This window comes from Falco biarmicus, chromosome 4 (genome assembly GCF_023638135.1).
Source record: "Falco biarmicus isolate bFalBia1 chromosome 4, bFalBia1.pri, whole genome shotgun sequence".
NCBI lineage: Eukaryota > Metazoa > Chordata > Aves > Falconiformes > Falconidae > Falco > Falco biarmicus.
In genome coordinates, this window is record NC_079291.1 from 28,796,408 (window position 1) to 28,809,609 (window position 13,202).

Below are 13,202 nucleotides of genomic sequence, written 5' to 3' on the forward strand. Positions count from 1 at the left end.
TGCCAACGAGGTGGTCGTGGATAAGAACATTTCACGGGAGAAGACTGTGTGAAAGCCAACCAAGAAAAGATAAAGAGCACTAAAGAGGAGTCAGAAGGGTTCATATTTTTGGCTAATTGATGCAAATTTACATTTGGCTAACATCTTATAGTGTCTGAATTGTTTTCAGTTCCTTATGGATGCTTTACAGAAAGCATTATTTCTGATTGTTAATATTATCGTGAGTTAGCTAGGTCCTATCCTAGCAGTCAATAACACGCTCTTAATTTGTTATCTGTAGAGCCAGCAAAAAGTTAACTGTAATCTTTTTTCCTCATTTGAAACCAGAACATTTTCTGGCAATACATAAGATTTAGATACATTGCCCTGGGGAAAATTTCTCCTACTCAACATGGAAAAGCTAATATATTAGTTAAGGCGCTCCCTGGATTAACAAACTTCAAATTCTGGGCAAGTTCCCTAACTTCTGGTTTACTATTTTGGTGAGTGAGAATGTCAGTATGTCTTTTACATGAATGGTATGGTATTTTGTGACCTTATTCCAGCTTTGTAAAATTCCTACTATTTTAAAGTAAAACTTGCGTATGCAAAAGAACAATGGAATTGCCTTATACAGGTTTTAAAACCTGTATATCTTTCCATTTTTTTCTTCCAATTGCAAAGCATATTTCTCTGGCCTGGCTTTCTGTAACACAGATATATAGAAAAGATGTTTGTGAAAAGGACTTGTTCTAACATGACATGCCAGCATTCACGAAGACAGCGTAGTGTTTATTTAGAATGAGATGAGGCTATACAGAATATACACAGTATCAAAGACTGATAAATAGTAATACAGTTCATTTTGTTCAGTCCACTAGCTGTTTAACTTTTATCCTATGTGTCCTCATACAACCTGTAGTACGACATAGATTCCAGTAAACCACAGTTAAGTCACTTAGTTATTTGATCCAAAACACATACAGTATTCCCAAGAGCTCCCTACGAGGTCTCCACATAGTTAGAGACAGTTCTTGGATTTGAGAAGAACTTATTTATCCATGACTGTTTGCTATTAGATGGTGAGTCTCCAAATATTGCTTTGTCAGGAAAAGGCTTTTAGCCTTTTAATAACACCTCATTGAAGTATCTATCCATGAGCTTTTAAAAAACTGCATGTGAGACTTGCTGATAACTTTAATTTGTTGAAATTAGTCTGGTGTTTTTTCTTCTCATATTTCAGTGTTTTATTCCTGACTTGTTAATTCTGCTATTTCTTCATGTGACATAAAACTCATTTTTCAGTACTTCACTGTCTTGGATTTTTTATTTTATATTCCACAGACTTGAGAACGACTGTGACTTTCATTGTAAGACTGTACACAGATGCTATACTGCAGGATATATTTATCAGCTTGAATTTTAGAACAGAAAACACTAAAACTGCATGAACCTGAGTAATAATTTCTGTTGTCTTCAGTACCTCTAATTTTGATGAGCATGTTCCTCTTTCTTTCTGCAGGTGTTCATAGATTATTTTTTTCCAAGCAGAAGTACTAAATTACAAACATGAGTGGACTCTGCAAGTCAATACAGACTGCTACACGTTGAACCCAAATTTTCAATAATGGCCTGAGATTCAAAGTGCTTCAGAACTGAGCAACACAATTTTAGACATCTGATGTAGACAGGAGCTGATTTTTTCCCTCTAGTTCCCACTGAAATTAAGTGGATTGCAATCTGAAATCTGAAGATGGCTGACTAATTCAGTGCACACATTGCAGTAATAAAAGCCACACATGCCACATGCGATTTTTTTCTTACAGAAATCCAGTCTTGGTTACAAACAAAGCTGCCACCTCTTTCTGTGTTCCTTTTTCTTTTTCCTAGCTGAACTAGGAAAGGTTGGCTTAAATGATTAAAAACAAATTGTCACAGATACTGCTTAGTGTTTGGTGGTTTTATTTCGTGGAATAGGAATGCATGTCTTTCAATACTTTTATTCAAAATGAATGATACGATCTTTCTTTAGATATTTCTCAGTTATGTTTGTTTCATTCAAGTATACTGTCTGAGTGATATTCAGAAACAACTTCCATATTTGTATGTCTTCTTTACTTATGCCATGTAGAATTTTAAAGGTGTCTTCATTGGCTGATGGCAGGGCACCTATCCTGTAAATGAACATGTTTTTGTAGTTTAAAAGAGATAATGTTGTCTCTATACAGCCTTTGTCTATTACTGCCAATTAAATCATTGACACTTTATTTCTCTTTTATTGTCTGTAGTCTAGGATTGAAATGCAGCAGTGACTCACTGTAATATAAAACAGGTCCATATTTTGCTTCTTTTCAAAGTATGGGTGTGCCAGCTCTAATGTGCTTGTGGCATCACTGGGAAAGAATTTGGAGGCAGAATAGAAGTATTCATTCCTCTCACCAGAATATTCCACCTATTTAAAGATCTTAAAGCAGGCAGATGGGAAATGCTTAGACAAATACAAACCCAGGGGAAGCAGAAAAAGAACAGGTTGGAATGGACCATCTGTGAAAACTTTTTGAGCATCAGATACAAGACTTGAATAGCTGGCATAGAGAATGAAAGGCTCATTACCTCCAGATGAGATGCTGTGGGTCTGCCTTAAATATTGCAGGATTGTTCAAACTTCACAGGAGTAATTCTGGTAGTTGGATGAGTCACATTATCTGGGCTGGATTCAATAGGCTGACACCACCTGAGCAATTAAACAAAACAAGGGTCCTTTCTTTTATGCCAGGTTATACACAGGATTTTCAGTCTTGCTGTATTGTGCAATGTAGGAAAGCTGACTTTGGTGAGACAAATTTGGCAATTCCATGAGAATTCCTGAAATTATTTGAGTGAAAAACCAGCTGGATCATTTTACCACTAGACATACTGGTCTATGAAAAGTAATGATCAAAATCCTAACTATATAATTAGGGATATTTTTTTCTTACTTTTTTTCTCTGATCACCCCACCCTCCACCCCCCACCACCTCCCCCCCCCCCCCACACACCAATTTATTTTATTTTCCAGTAGATTCTGATGGAAATATTTTTCCTTATTTTTTTGGTTTCTCTGGGTGCCTAAGTTTGAAGAAATGAACATTTGTTTTATTAGCAGTAATGTTAAAGAGCAGTAATCTGTTTTAAAAAACTATTTTTTAACACTTATCATGTAGCAATAAACAATTCTCAGCCATAGAATCTTTTCCTGAGATGAAGGAGAGAACAGCTACAAATATGAGCAGGAGGTGAAACTGGCTATAATTTAAAGACCACCTCTAAAATAACCTGTATTATTTTGAAAGTAGTTGTAAAGTCATCCTGTGTTCTCTTCCCCCACACCCCCCTGCCCTGAGATTTTTGTTTGTTGGGGGGTTTTTTAAGTGAAGATCCCAGTTTCTGAGTAAAAACTTGGAATGTGTGTATATAACAACATAATTAGTGAATACAGTAAGTGAGCCATTCAAATTGGAATGAAAAATTCCCCACCAGATTTTATAACAGCTGCTGAAGTCATGTGGATAAGCCTGCTCCCAGTCTGAACATCACGGGAAAGACAGATCAAAGGATTGTTCAGAGCTAACCATGTCTAGAGTAGGGTAAAAGAAACAAGGGCAAAACTATGTTTATTTTTTGAGGGTTTTAAAAATTGCTTTTGTTCATAATTATTTAATAGAGAACAGAAACCTTGTGTTAAAAATTTCAGGCTCAATTTGAAGTTATTCACCCAGATTCTCCATAGGAACAAACATGTTGCTATGGAGATGGACCAGAGCAAAGACAAAATATAGATACAGATAAATTCCCCAGAGGAATGTAATTCAAGGCATAAGCACACTGCTTAAACAGTATAAACACTGTCCTGGTATGCCTTGTTTTCTCCATCGAAAGTACAATAAAATAACCCTAATCCTAAATGATCTGCTGTTGTTTTAGGCATAGCTTTTAAAAGATTAGTCATTCTTCTAATATTTTTTTTTTTCCATAAAGGACAATACAGAAACTTTTTTGTTATTGCCTAAGTGCTGTTAAAAGAAAAGGGGAAATCAACAATAAAATGGATAGAACTTTGCAGAAAAAGCAGTGGTAAGAACCTGATATAAAGAGATCTTTGCTTTCTGTGAGTTGAGTATTGATGACAAATGTATAAAATGTATTCCTGTTTCTTCATTGTTATAAGATATCCATGTGGAACTTCTGAGAGAGAAAGGATGGGTGCTTCTTCTCTGAAACCCATGCATCTGCTGCTTGGCATAAGCAAAAATTCTTTATTAAGCTTTTGGATAAGAGTATCTCTAACCAGTAATGCACCAAAGGGGAAACTCATGCCTAGATCAGTGCTACATTCATTGAAGTGCATTATTTCTGTCTGTATTTCCTGCATGTGCTGTCTAAAATAATGGCTTCTATTTCAGATTAAGTATCTGATTGTATTATCACTTTCTTCTACCTCTCTGTGAAAATAGTAAGAATCCTAGCACATTGTATCAAAAAGGATCGGTTAAAACCACTCCTGTGGTTTTTTTCCTCATATGCATTATTTTTCTAGGCCTCTCCTTTTTTTGCAAGTATCTTCTGGAATTCAATGTACATGGCCTTTTATAGCATTGCGTCACTGTGTAGTACCACAACATGAAGAAGAAAATACTCAAACTATAAATCAGATAGACCTTCTTCATGGATACCCCATTCTTAACATTACATCTGGAAGCTATTAAAACGAGTGGACTTCTCTTCAGGGATATTTTAGAGACCATAAGGCACAGATTTTTAAATACTTCTCTGCAGCTGTGACCACCAGCCAGATTTTTGATTGAAACGTGACTGTGTTTTATATACCTCTATATAGTCCTCTATATTGCATGTATTACCTAATGTAGATGTGTATCAGCATTAAAGGGTCCGAGATGAAAATAGATGGGTGGTTTCAGAACCATGCTCCTGCAGTGAACATCACAGAGAATGAGGTCCCTTGGACCCTAGTGACCCACAAAAGCAGGACTTTGCTTCAGTCTCCACCCTTCAGCATTACAAACAGAAACAGATATGAAGATTTAACACCTACAGACATCCACAAGCAGGGTCTGCATGGAGAAACTGTACCAGCAGCACACCATGGTTACCACAAAAACATTGTGTGCTTATAGTGGGTGATTCTCTGTTAAGGGGCACTGAGGAGCCCATCTGCTGGCCTGGCAGGGACTCATGTGCAGTATGCTGCCTTCCAGAAGCTAAGATGTTGCAGAGAGGCTGCCACAACTTGCCAAGAGCACAGATTACTATCCTCTGCTACTCTCATGTGGGCATGAATGACTCTGCGAGTCAGAATCTGGGCAGAATCAAGGAAGACTATAAAGCCCTGGGGGGTGTAAGTGGAAAATTTTGGTGCCCAAGTTACCTTTTCTTCCATTTTACCAGTAACAGGAAAGGATGCAGCCAGAAATAGACCTATAATGCACATCAACTTCTGGCTTTGCAGCTGGTACTGTCATGAGGGGTCTGGCTGATACGACAACGGGACATTCTTTGACTATAGCCTGTTAGGGAGGGATCGGATCCATCTGCCCAGAACAGGCAAGGGAAGCTTTGGCAGCAAGCTGGCTGGCTTAGTAAGGTGAGCTTTAAACTGAGGGACTCAGGTGGAGGGGTCTAAAGTGATAATTCTCATGCCGCTGCATCCAGCTGGGGAATAAGCCAGGCCAACCTGAGCAGTGACATAAGCTCCTTAGCTGCCTCCACCTCAAGGGTGCGCATGGCTATGGTGGATCCACTTACCATCCCTCTTGGGAAACCTGCATGCTTGGTTACCTCTCTGAAGTGCCCATACACCAATGCTCTCAGCATGGGGATTAAACAGGATGAATTGGAGAATTGTATGTGGTCAGAGGGCCATGATCTCATTGCAGTTACAGAGACATGGTGGGATAGTTTGCATGACTGGAATGCTGCCATGGATGGCTTTGTACTTTTTAGGAAAGACAGGCCGGCAAGGTGAGGTGGTGGAGTTGCTCTTTATGTGAGGGAGCAACTGAAGTGTATCAAGCTCTGCCAAGGGGTGGATGGAGAATGAGTCGAGAGCTTATGGGTAAAGATTAAGGGGCAGGCCAACATGGGTGACACTGTTGTGAGTGTTTGCTACAGGCCACCTGATTAGGAAGAGAAGTTGATGAGGCCTTCTACAGACAGCTGGAGGGAGCCTCACGGACAGAGAGGGTCACTAATATTTGATTAAGATGGACTGACATCTCCTCATTCAGTTCTGGTGGTAGGTTGTTAAAATGATGCCCTTAGAAGTTCAGAAATATTATTTGAACCCCTTCCTTACCTAAACACTACCTGGGCTATTAGGGGCTCGCTCTTAGTAACTTTCTTACTAGTAAGGTCAGGTTTAAAAGAAATATGTGTATGCTTGTGAAGGTTAGTAATAGGGAAAGCTTAATTTCCAAGAGCTACAAATGTTCCCAGTGCTGTCTGAAACAGGCTAATTTATGTGTGTGACAAATGGTTTTGACCTTGGAACCAGAGGCGGAATTGACTGAAGTTTTGGTGAAGTTTAAAGGGTAACCAAGTTTCTGTAACAGGGTATAACTAACAGCTTAAACAGGAAGGGAAAACAATGCTGTGTAAAAGATAGTTAGCTTGAAAGCCTTGCTTTTATTGAAAAAGTTATATATATGTCAAAGACAGGCAGGAAAAATGTGGATCAAAAAGAAACATGGCAAATCTAACCTCTGGGACCTAGTAAGAGACACAGCTATATTAAAATCCCATCAGGCAAAGAATGAACACTCCACACTACACAGATAACAAATCAGCGGATGGTGGCAAGGTTCTTCAGGCAGAAGCAATACATTAAAATTACACTCGGGCAATCCGAGCTACTATATTCAGGACAAACACACTTTCAGTGTTAGCAAGAGAGATGTTAAAACCAGATGCTTATTTCTAAATAAGCTGTGGCACTACCATGCATTCTGAATCATGTCAATTTTTTTGGTCGTAGTAGAACATGGCTTGAAAGTTAGATATTTGGGTATTGGCAATGTAAGATAACTGGAAGCCCAGGAGCCAGGAATGGGGAGGTAAGAGGTGATGCTGGAACATCTCTGCGGTCACTGGTGGCACTGGTTTCCCAGGGGTGAGGTCCCCAGGACAGATCCTGAGTGCTGCCCAAGGTGTATGAAAAGCCTGCCAGGTGTTTGCACAGTGGCACAGCTGGAATTCTTGGGCTGTTTCAGCAGGGCCAGGATAGTTTCTTTCCTTCCCTGGGTAGTCTCAAGGTAGAGGCTTTTTGGAATGTGTATCCCTCTGTCCCTCTTATGCAGACATGTAGAGACAACTGTAAGCTGGCGTACCCCCTTCAAAGCAGACTTCAGGGGCCAATCTGGCCTTTATTGAAAGCTACATGAAAAATGTAGGGTTGGCTGCCTTTCTCTCTTGCATATTCATTTTCTGCTGCTTCTGAAAGGTTTCAGGAAAATACGTGGTTTGGTACATATGAAACCTGAAGCAAGTTTCGCACAAAGACAGGTATGAATAGTCTCTTTACATATTCTCAATGGGGAGAGAGTGTTTAGTACTTTAGTTTATAAAAACACATTAAGGTACCACAAATAGAAGTTCTTATGTTACTTGGTGTATGTGAAAACAGAACACTTTATAAAAACAAACCCACAAGAAGGCTTTACCTGCCCTCACAGACAATTGTATACAATAACCAAAACTGCTCTCTCACACTGAAGCGTACAGCACAGTGGTTTGCACACAATGTAGGTGATAAGCAAAGCAGTTGTGGAAGGCAAAGTCATATCTGAATATGAAATCTAAACCAATGAAATATGATTATCTTACCAAATGGAAAACAATTAAGTAGAATCTTTGAAAAGGAAATGACGGTTTAGTGACATCTGGTGATACTAATGCTTGTCTAGATTTTTCCATCAAAATGTGATATCAAATATTGGTTTGGGGGAATCCATACTATAATTTAAAGACAAATTCAGTTGTGCAGGTTTTCATATTTCTACTGGGAAAATTGAAATTATATATATAATTTTGGGGTTTGGCAGTTTAAAATGTACTTAACATCAAAAGTGAACTACAAGCAAATATTTTTTTCGGCTTGGAATAATGGAAGTGAATAAAACTGAGCAAAGCAAGACGTAGACAAATATAAAAAAAAAATGAAAAAAATAACTGGAGCACGATTTTACCATGAAATAAATCCCAAGGGGAACCTGCTACTCTTAAGCTTGTTGAAATTTGATTACTTCAGATGTTAAAATATTTTATAAAGGAAAGTACACATGCTCTTTATTTTCTAGATGTAAACACTGGAACCCTGAATGACTATGGCACATTTTATGTTGGTGACAGAGTCATGAAACAAACGTAAGTATTTTTATTCTCTGTCTACAGAGCCCCAAGGACTAGAGGCTATAATGAAAACTCCAAAGAAATCAAGTGGTATCACTTTATCACTTTTCTTTAAGACTGAACTTTTGTTAGAGTGATGAAAGCAATACAAGATTTAATTTAATTAAATATCAGAATTTAAAATATTGCTAAATAATTTTAATAATTAGAAGAAATTGTTTTCCCACAACTGCAGTTTCTTTTGTATGGGAGCATTAGTCAAAAAAACCCACTGCTAAATATCTGAAGCCATATAATGAAGTATTATTTCAAGGCAGTGGTCCAGCATCAGAACAGATCTGAGTCACATCAAGCAGTATAACTTCCTATGCCTTAAAAGGGGCATGAAACTGAAGCCACTGAGAATATTGTTCCAGCCAGATCACTGCTAGTCAAACAGAAGACAATAAATGTATCAACAGGTATTTCATAATTAGATTTCCTATATTCAAATGTCAGATTGGAGTGTAAAAATACAGGAATTGGGAGCAATAAAGTAGATTCTTGTCACACACAGAAATATGTTATGCATATTTCTGACAGGAGATGACCACTCATAAATAACCAGCTGGTGTCCCCAGAACTTCCAAACCTCTCTCCGATTTTTGTATTCAGCTTTTCAGTTCTCTGCCTACCTCAGTTATACTCTTTCCTTCCTGTGTCTTTTGTGTTTTAATGGTTTGATATGTCATGATTTCTTTATCAGCCAGGTTCAGTACCGTCTTGAAACTTTGACATCAATAAAAAACTTCTGTTTTTTTACTAAACCAAGGGGAAAACCACAGTTCTTTAATATGAAGCCATAACTTCTCTATTCCAAGAGGAGACTCATGATTCTACTGCTGAGGAACAAGCATGGTAACTACACAAGAAAACTGAACAGGTCTTTCCTAGTTCTCAAACGGCACTTTTTTCTTTTTTTTTTTTTTTTTTGGTGGCGGGGTAGGTGTCACTGTTTTTTTTTTTTAGTCTTTCATTTTATCTAATGCAAAGCTGTCACCAAGCACCACTGGGCATGGCACGCTTTGCTATGATATGTAACATGAGCTAATGATGTCCTGTCCAATGAATTTCTTGGGAAAAGTAAGCTGTCAATGTGATTACTGAATGCCTGCTTCACAATGTTTTGACAGGGAAAAGCTCTATTTCCTTATATTAGCACTAAATGAAGAGCATCTAGATCAAGGACTGTTGCAGAAATTGGAAGGGTTCACGTATGCTACAATAAAATAGGTTTCCAAACTGCCTAGAAAGATAAATACAGATTTGGTGTTGGGAAGTGATCAACATATGACCAAAGAAGCTGGAAGCTGGAGCTGTGATGAAATGCTGTATTGTGGATATACAGACCTGGTTTGCGGAGATGCAAATAAGGTGCGAAAGACAGCTGGCCATTTCCTGATGTGAAGTTTTTCTGTTGAAGAAAACTAATCTGCTGAAAATGGAACTGTTCTGGGGGATGTTGATCTCTGTAGACACTCATTTGGCTCTTTTACAAAGTGGGTTTTATACCTTGGCAGCTGACCTAGGCACCAGGATCCCAAAGTTTTCATCAGTTGGTTTTTTAGATACTTGCTGGTTTCTGAGTTCCAAGAGCTCAGTCCTTCCAGGCCACTGCAATGTAGTGTGTGAAAGGACTGGGAAAGTCAGAGCCCCTGAGACCTCGCTGCCCAACACCCACCCACTAAAGAGCCCAGGCAACACATCTAGCTTAAGAAACACAGATTCAGCCCTTGGAATGTTTTGCTTTTTTAAAAATCATAACTTCTAGACTCCCATTAAAAATAAAAACAAAAATGAGCTTTCAGAATTACATTTTGATTTGTGACTCTTAAAAAGTAATAGTATTTTTTTTTGTGGAAGCAGAAATATGCTTCCTGATCAGATTCAAAGAGAAATGTTGCCTTAGAAATGACCAGAGATGGATGATGGGAAGACAAAATGAAAAAAAAGGAAGCTCAAATGTATGAAACAGTATCTACGACAAAAGATGGGAAAGCTAAGTGGAGATGGACAAGCTGGAAATTATCATCATTACAATTGATCAGCTGCGTATTAAAATGCAAGAAAATGTATTAGTACTGGCATGACAATTCAACTGTGTTAAAATATTTATAATAACAGGTAAAATGGAGCAATTTCATATCTGTATTTTCTTTCTGTTTTTTTCCCTTTTCATCATCGTCTGTTGTATTCAGCCTAGAGCTGCATGTTCACATAGCATTTATCAGTATAATACAAGGGGCAGGGCTACTCACAAAAACATAGTCCTCCTAGGACTTTTACCAGCTTTTGCAACAAAACCCAGGGCTGAAGTTCTGGCTTGATATATATCAGTGACTATTTTTTTTAATGAGATTGTTTTTACATTCTATTTTCTTTTTTCAAGTGTTATGCAGATCTGTGAAATTACGTAGTCTTATTATCCTGATTTTGGAGTCAGCAGATCTCATTTTTTACCTTCAAGTTGACCACAGTTTCTTTCAGTTCTTTCTGTTCTTTTCTGTGAGTTCTTTAAACTTTTGTAATATTTTTTTTTTTTGGCCATGATGCAATTTTTCATTCCACACAGCTTTTCTGTGAGAGGGGTTCGCTAGACTGTGATTATAATTTCTCTGCATATCTGCTCTTTCATGTAGAACTTTCCCCAGAAATCCCATTTTCTTTCTATGTAGTAGTCATTCTTCTGCCCTCCTTGCTGGCCACCAATTTGACATACACTTTGTGACTTACTTAATCATCAGCTAGTTCACTCAACATTGCAGTTTATTCAGTGTATTCATCTTGCAGGGATTTTCCAACTTCTCAATCTATTCATCCTGACCACTAACATTTAAACTAACATTGTTATTCACAGTCGTGACCCATCAGCTGAGGTATTTCAATTCCTGTGTGATCTTTATACATCAGCTGAGGTATTTGAATGCCTGTGTGATCTTTAAATCGTCGAATTTTACTGGGCTCTTTTTGTTTTTCTCATCATAACATGTAATTCTTCTGCCAGTCAATTTTTTGAACGATTTTCTTCTCATGTAGATTTCTACCTAAATTATTTTTCAGTTATTTACTTTCACAGTATAATATAATCTTAAACTCAGAGAAATTTCTGCTGAAAAGAAACCTCAGGAGGCATCTAGTCCAACTTCCCACTCATGACAATTATGAGGGGCAGACCAGGTTGCTCTGGGCTTTATTGTGGTCTTGAAAACAAAGGATGGAGACAGCATACCCTCCTCATAACCAGACAAACTGTTTCAACTGCCTGTCTGTCCTCGTGGTGAAAGTTTTTCCTTTTATCTAGTCTGAACTTCTCTTGTTTCAATTTACACCCATTGTCTCTCCTGTTCCCCCCACGTATTGCTATGAACAGCCTGTCTCCTCCACCTTCTCAATTCCACTCCATCTTCTTGGCAGTAGACCCTTCAAAATCCTCTCGGCAGGGTATTCTACTTCTTTTATTTGGCCACAGATGGCCACTGAAGTGAAAACTTTGTGCTGTTTGGTCACTAACCATTATCTTAAAAATCTAAACTAATGCCAGTGTGGTTTTTCCGCTGCTTTACCCTTTGCTGCAATCACATTGTGTCTTTTGCTAGCCTTTTCGTACAGAAGTAGATTAATTTACTCCAGTCAGCCCTCACAGGATCGCTTTGCCATGTTTTAGACCATTTTATCTTAGCCTGAGATAGTCAGATTGGGAAATGGTTGCACTGTTGTTGCATTTAACTAAGCAATCACCTCCACCTTTCCAATGTGTATTTCGGCAACAATCAGGTGCTAGATCCTGACTGAGTTTCTCTGGGCAGCCTCCTTTCTGGCTCTGAAGCCGGGACATTCACTAAAGACCTTGCTGTGTTTTTCTGGGCAGCCCATTGAGATCATCAGACACAGAACCTCTGGGATTTTATCACTCTTGTAGTTCAGCTCTGTCTTAAATTCTTCCTCTTTTTTTTTCAATATTATGTATTTTTGGCATTTTGTTGTGATCCCCCCCCCCCCCCCCCGGATAACTGCAGATAAATATTGAGATATCATGTGTAATGTGAACTTCACCAACTAACCGAGCATAATATTTTTATTAGGAAATCATAGTTGTTGTTCTTTTAGGCAGACAGTGTGCTTCACCCAATGTGTCATAGCTGCCCAAACCTGGTGTGCCACATTTTTACATCTTCGCCTTAGTTTAGAACACCTCCCAGAACAGGGAAGGTAATAGAAATTCAGTTTCCATATGCAGTTTACAACATGTTCTAGAAATAAAATTATTCATTAAACTTCCTTAGGCCAGCTTCCTGAGGCATATTTAAGAGACTAAAGAGATAAGAAAACCTAAAGCAATGTATGAAATTAATCTTCCCTGATGTCCCCAGCCAAGACAAAAGTCTGCCTTTCTTGGCCTGTGCTGTGAATCTCCCCACTTTAGGAATTTTGGAGTCAGGATTAGCAGAGTGATATGTGTGCATATTTAAAACACACTGCTCAAAAAAAATTTGATCCATCTCATCCATTGGCTGTTCGCAGTTACACTGAGTGAACCACAGACAATTACTTTAGGATGTCTAGGAGGACTCAGAATATTTTGTTGTTGACTTTGGTATGTGTAGGTTTAAGACCTTGTCTAGAGCTGACGGACAGTTCTTTCTTTTCCTTTTTGTATAGAGATAAGGTATCACACCTTAGGATCAAACCCCAAGATCTGTGAGAGATTTAGCAGGTGGATAGGTAGGTTCTGCATGCTGACAGTTGAAAAGCTTCATTGCACATGAAGGGGGCAAGTTATG

General features: G+C 38.4%; 1 protein-coding gene across 1 annotated transcript in view; it reads left to right on the forward strand.

The window, feature by feature from the left end:
- The first annotated feature begins 5,758 nt into the window (after window positions 1-5,758).
- MACC1 (MET transcriptional regulator MACC1) overlaps window positions 5,759-13,202 on the forward strand; it is a 64,933-nt gene continuing 57,489 nt past the window's right edge. The window contains exon 1 of the mRNA XM_056333952.1: window positions 5,759-5,997. Coding sequence (XP_056189927.1) covers window positions 5,759-5,997 — 239 coding nt within the window. The remainder of the gene's footprint in view (window positions 5,998-13,202) is intronic.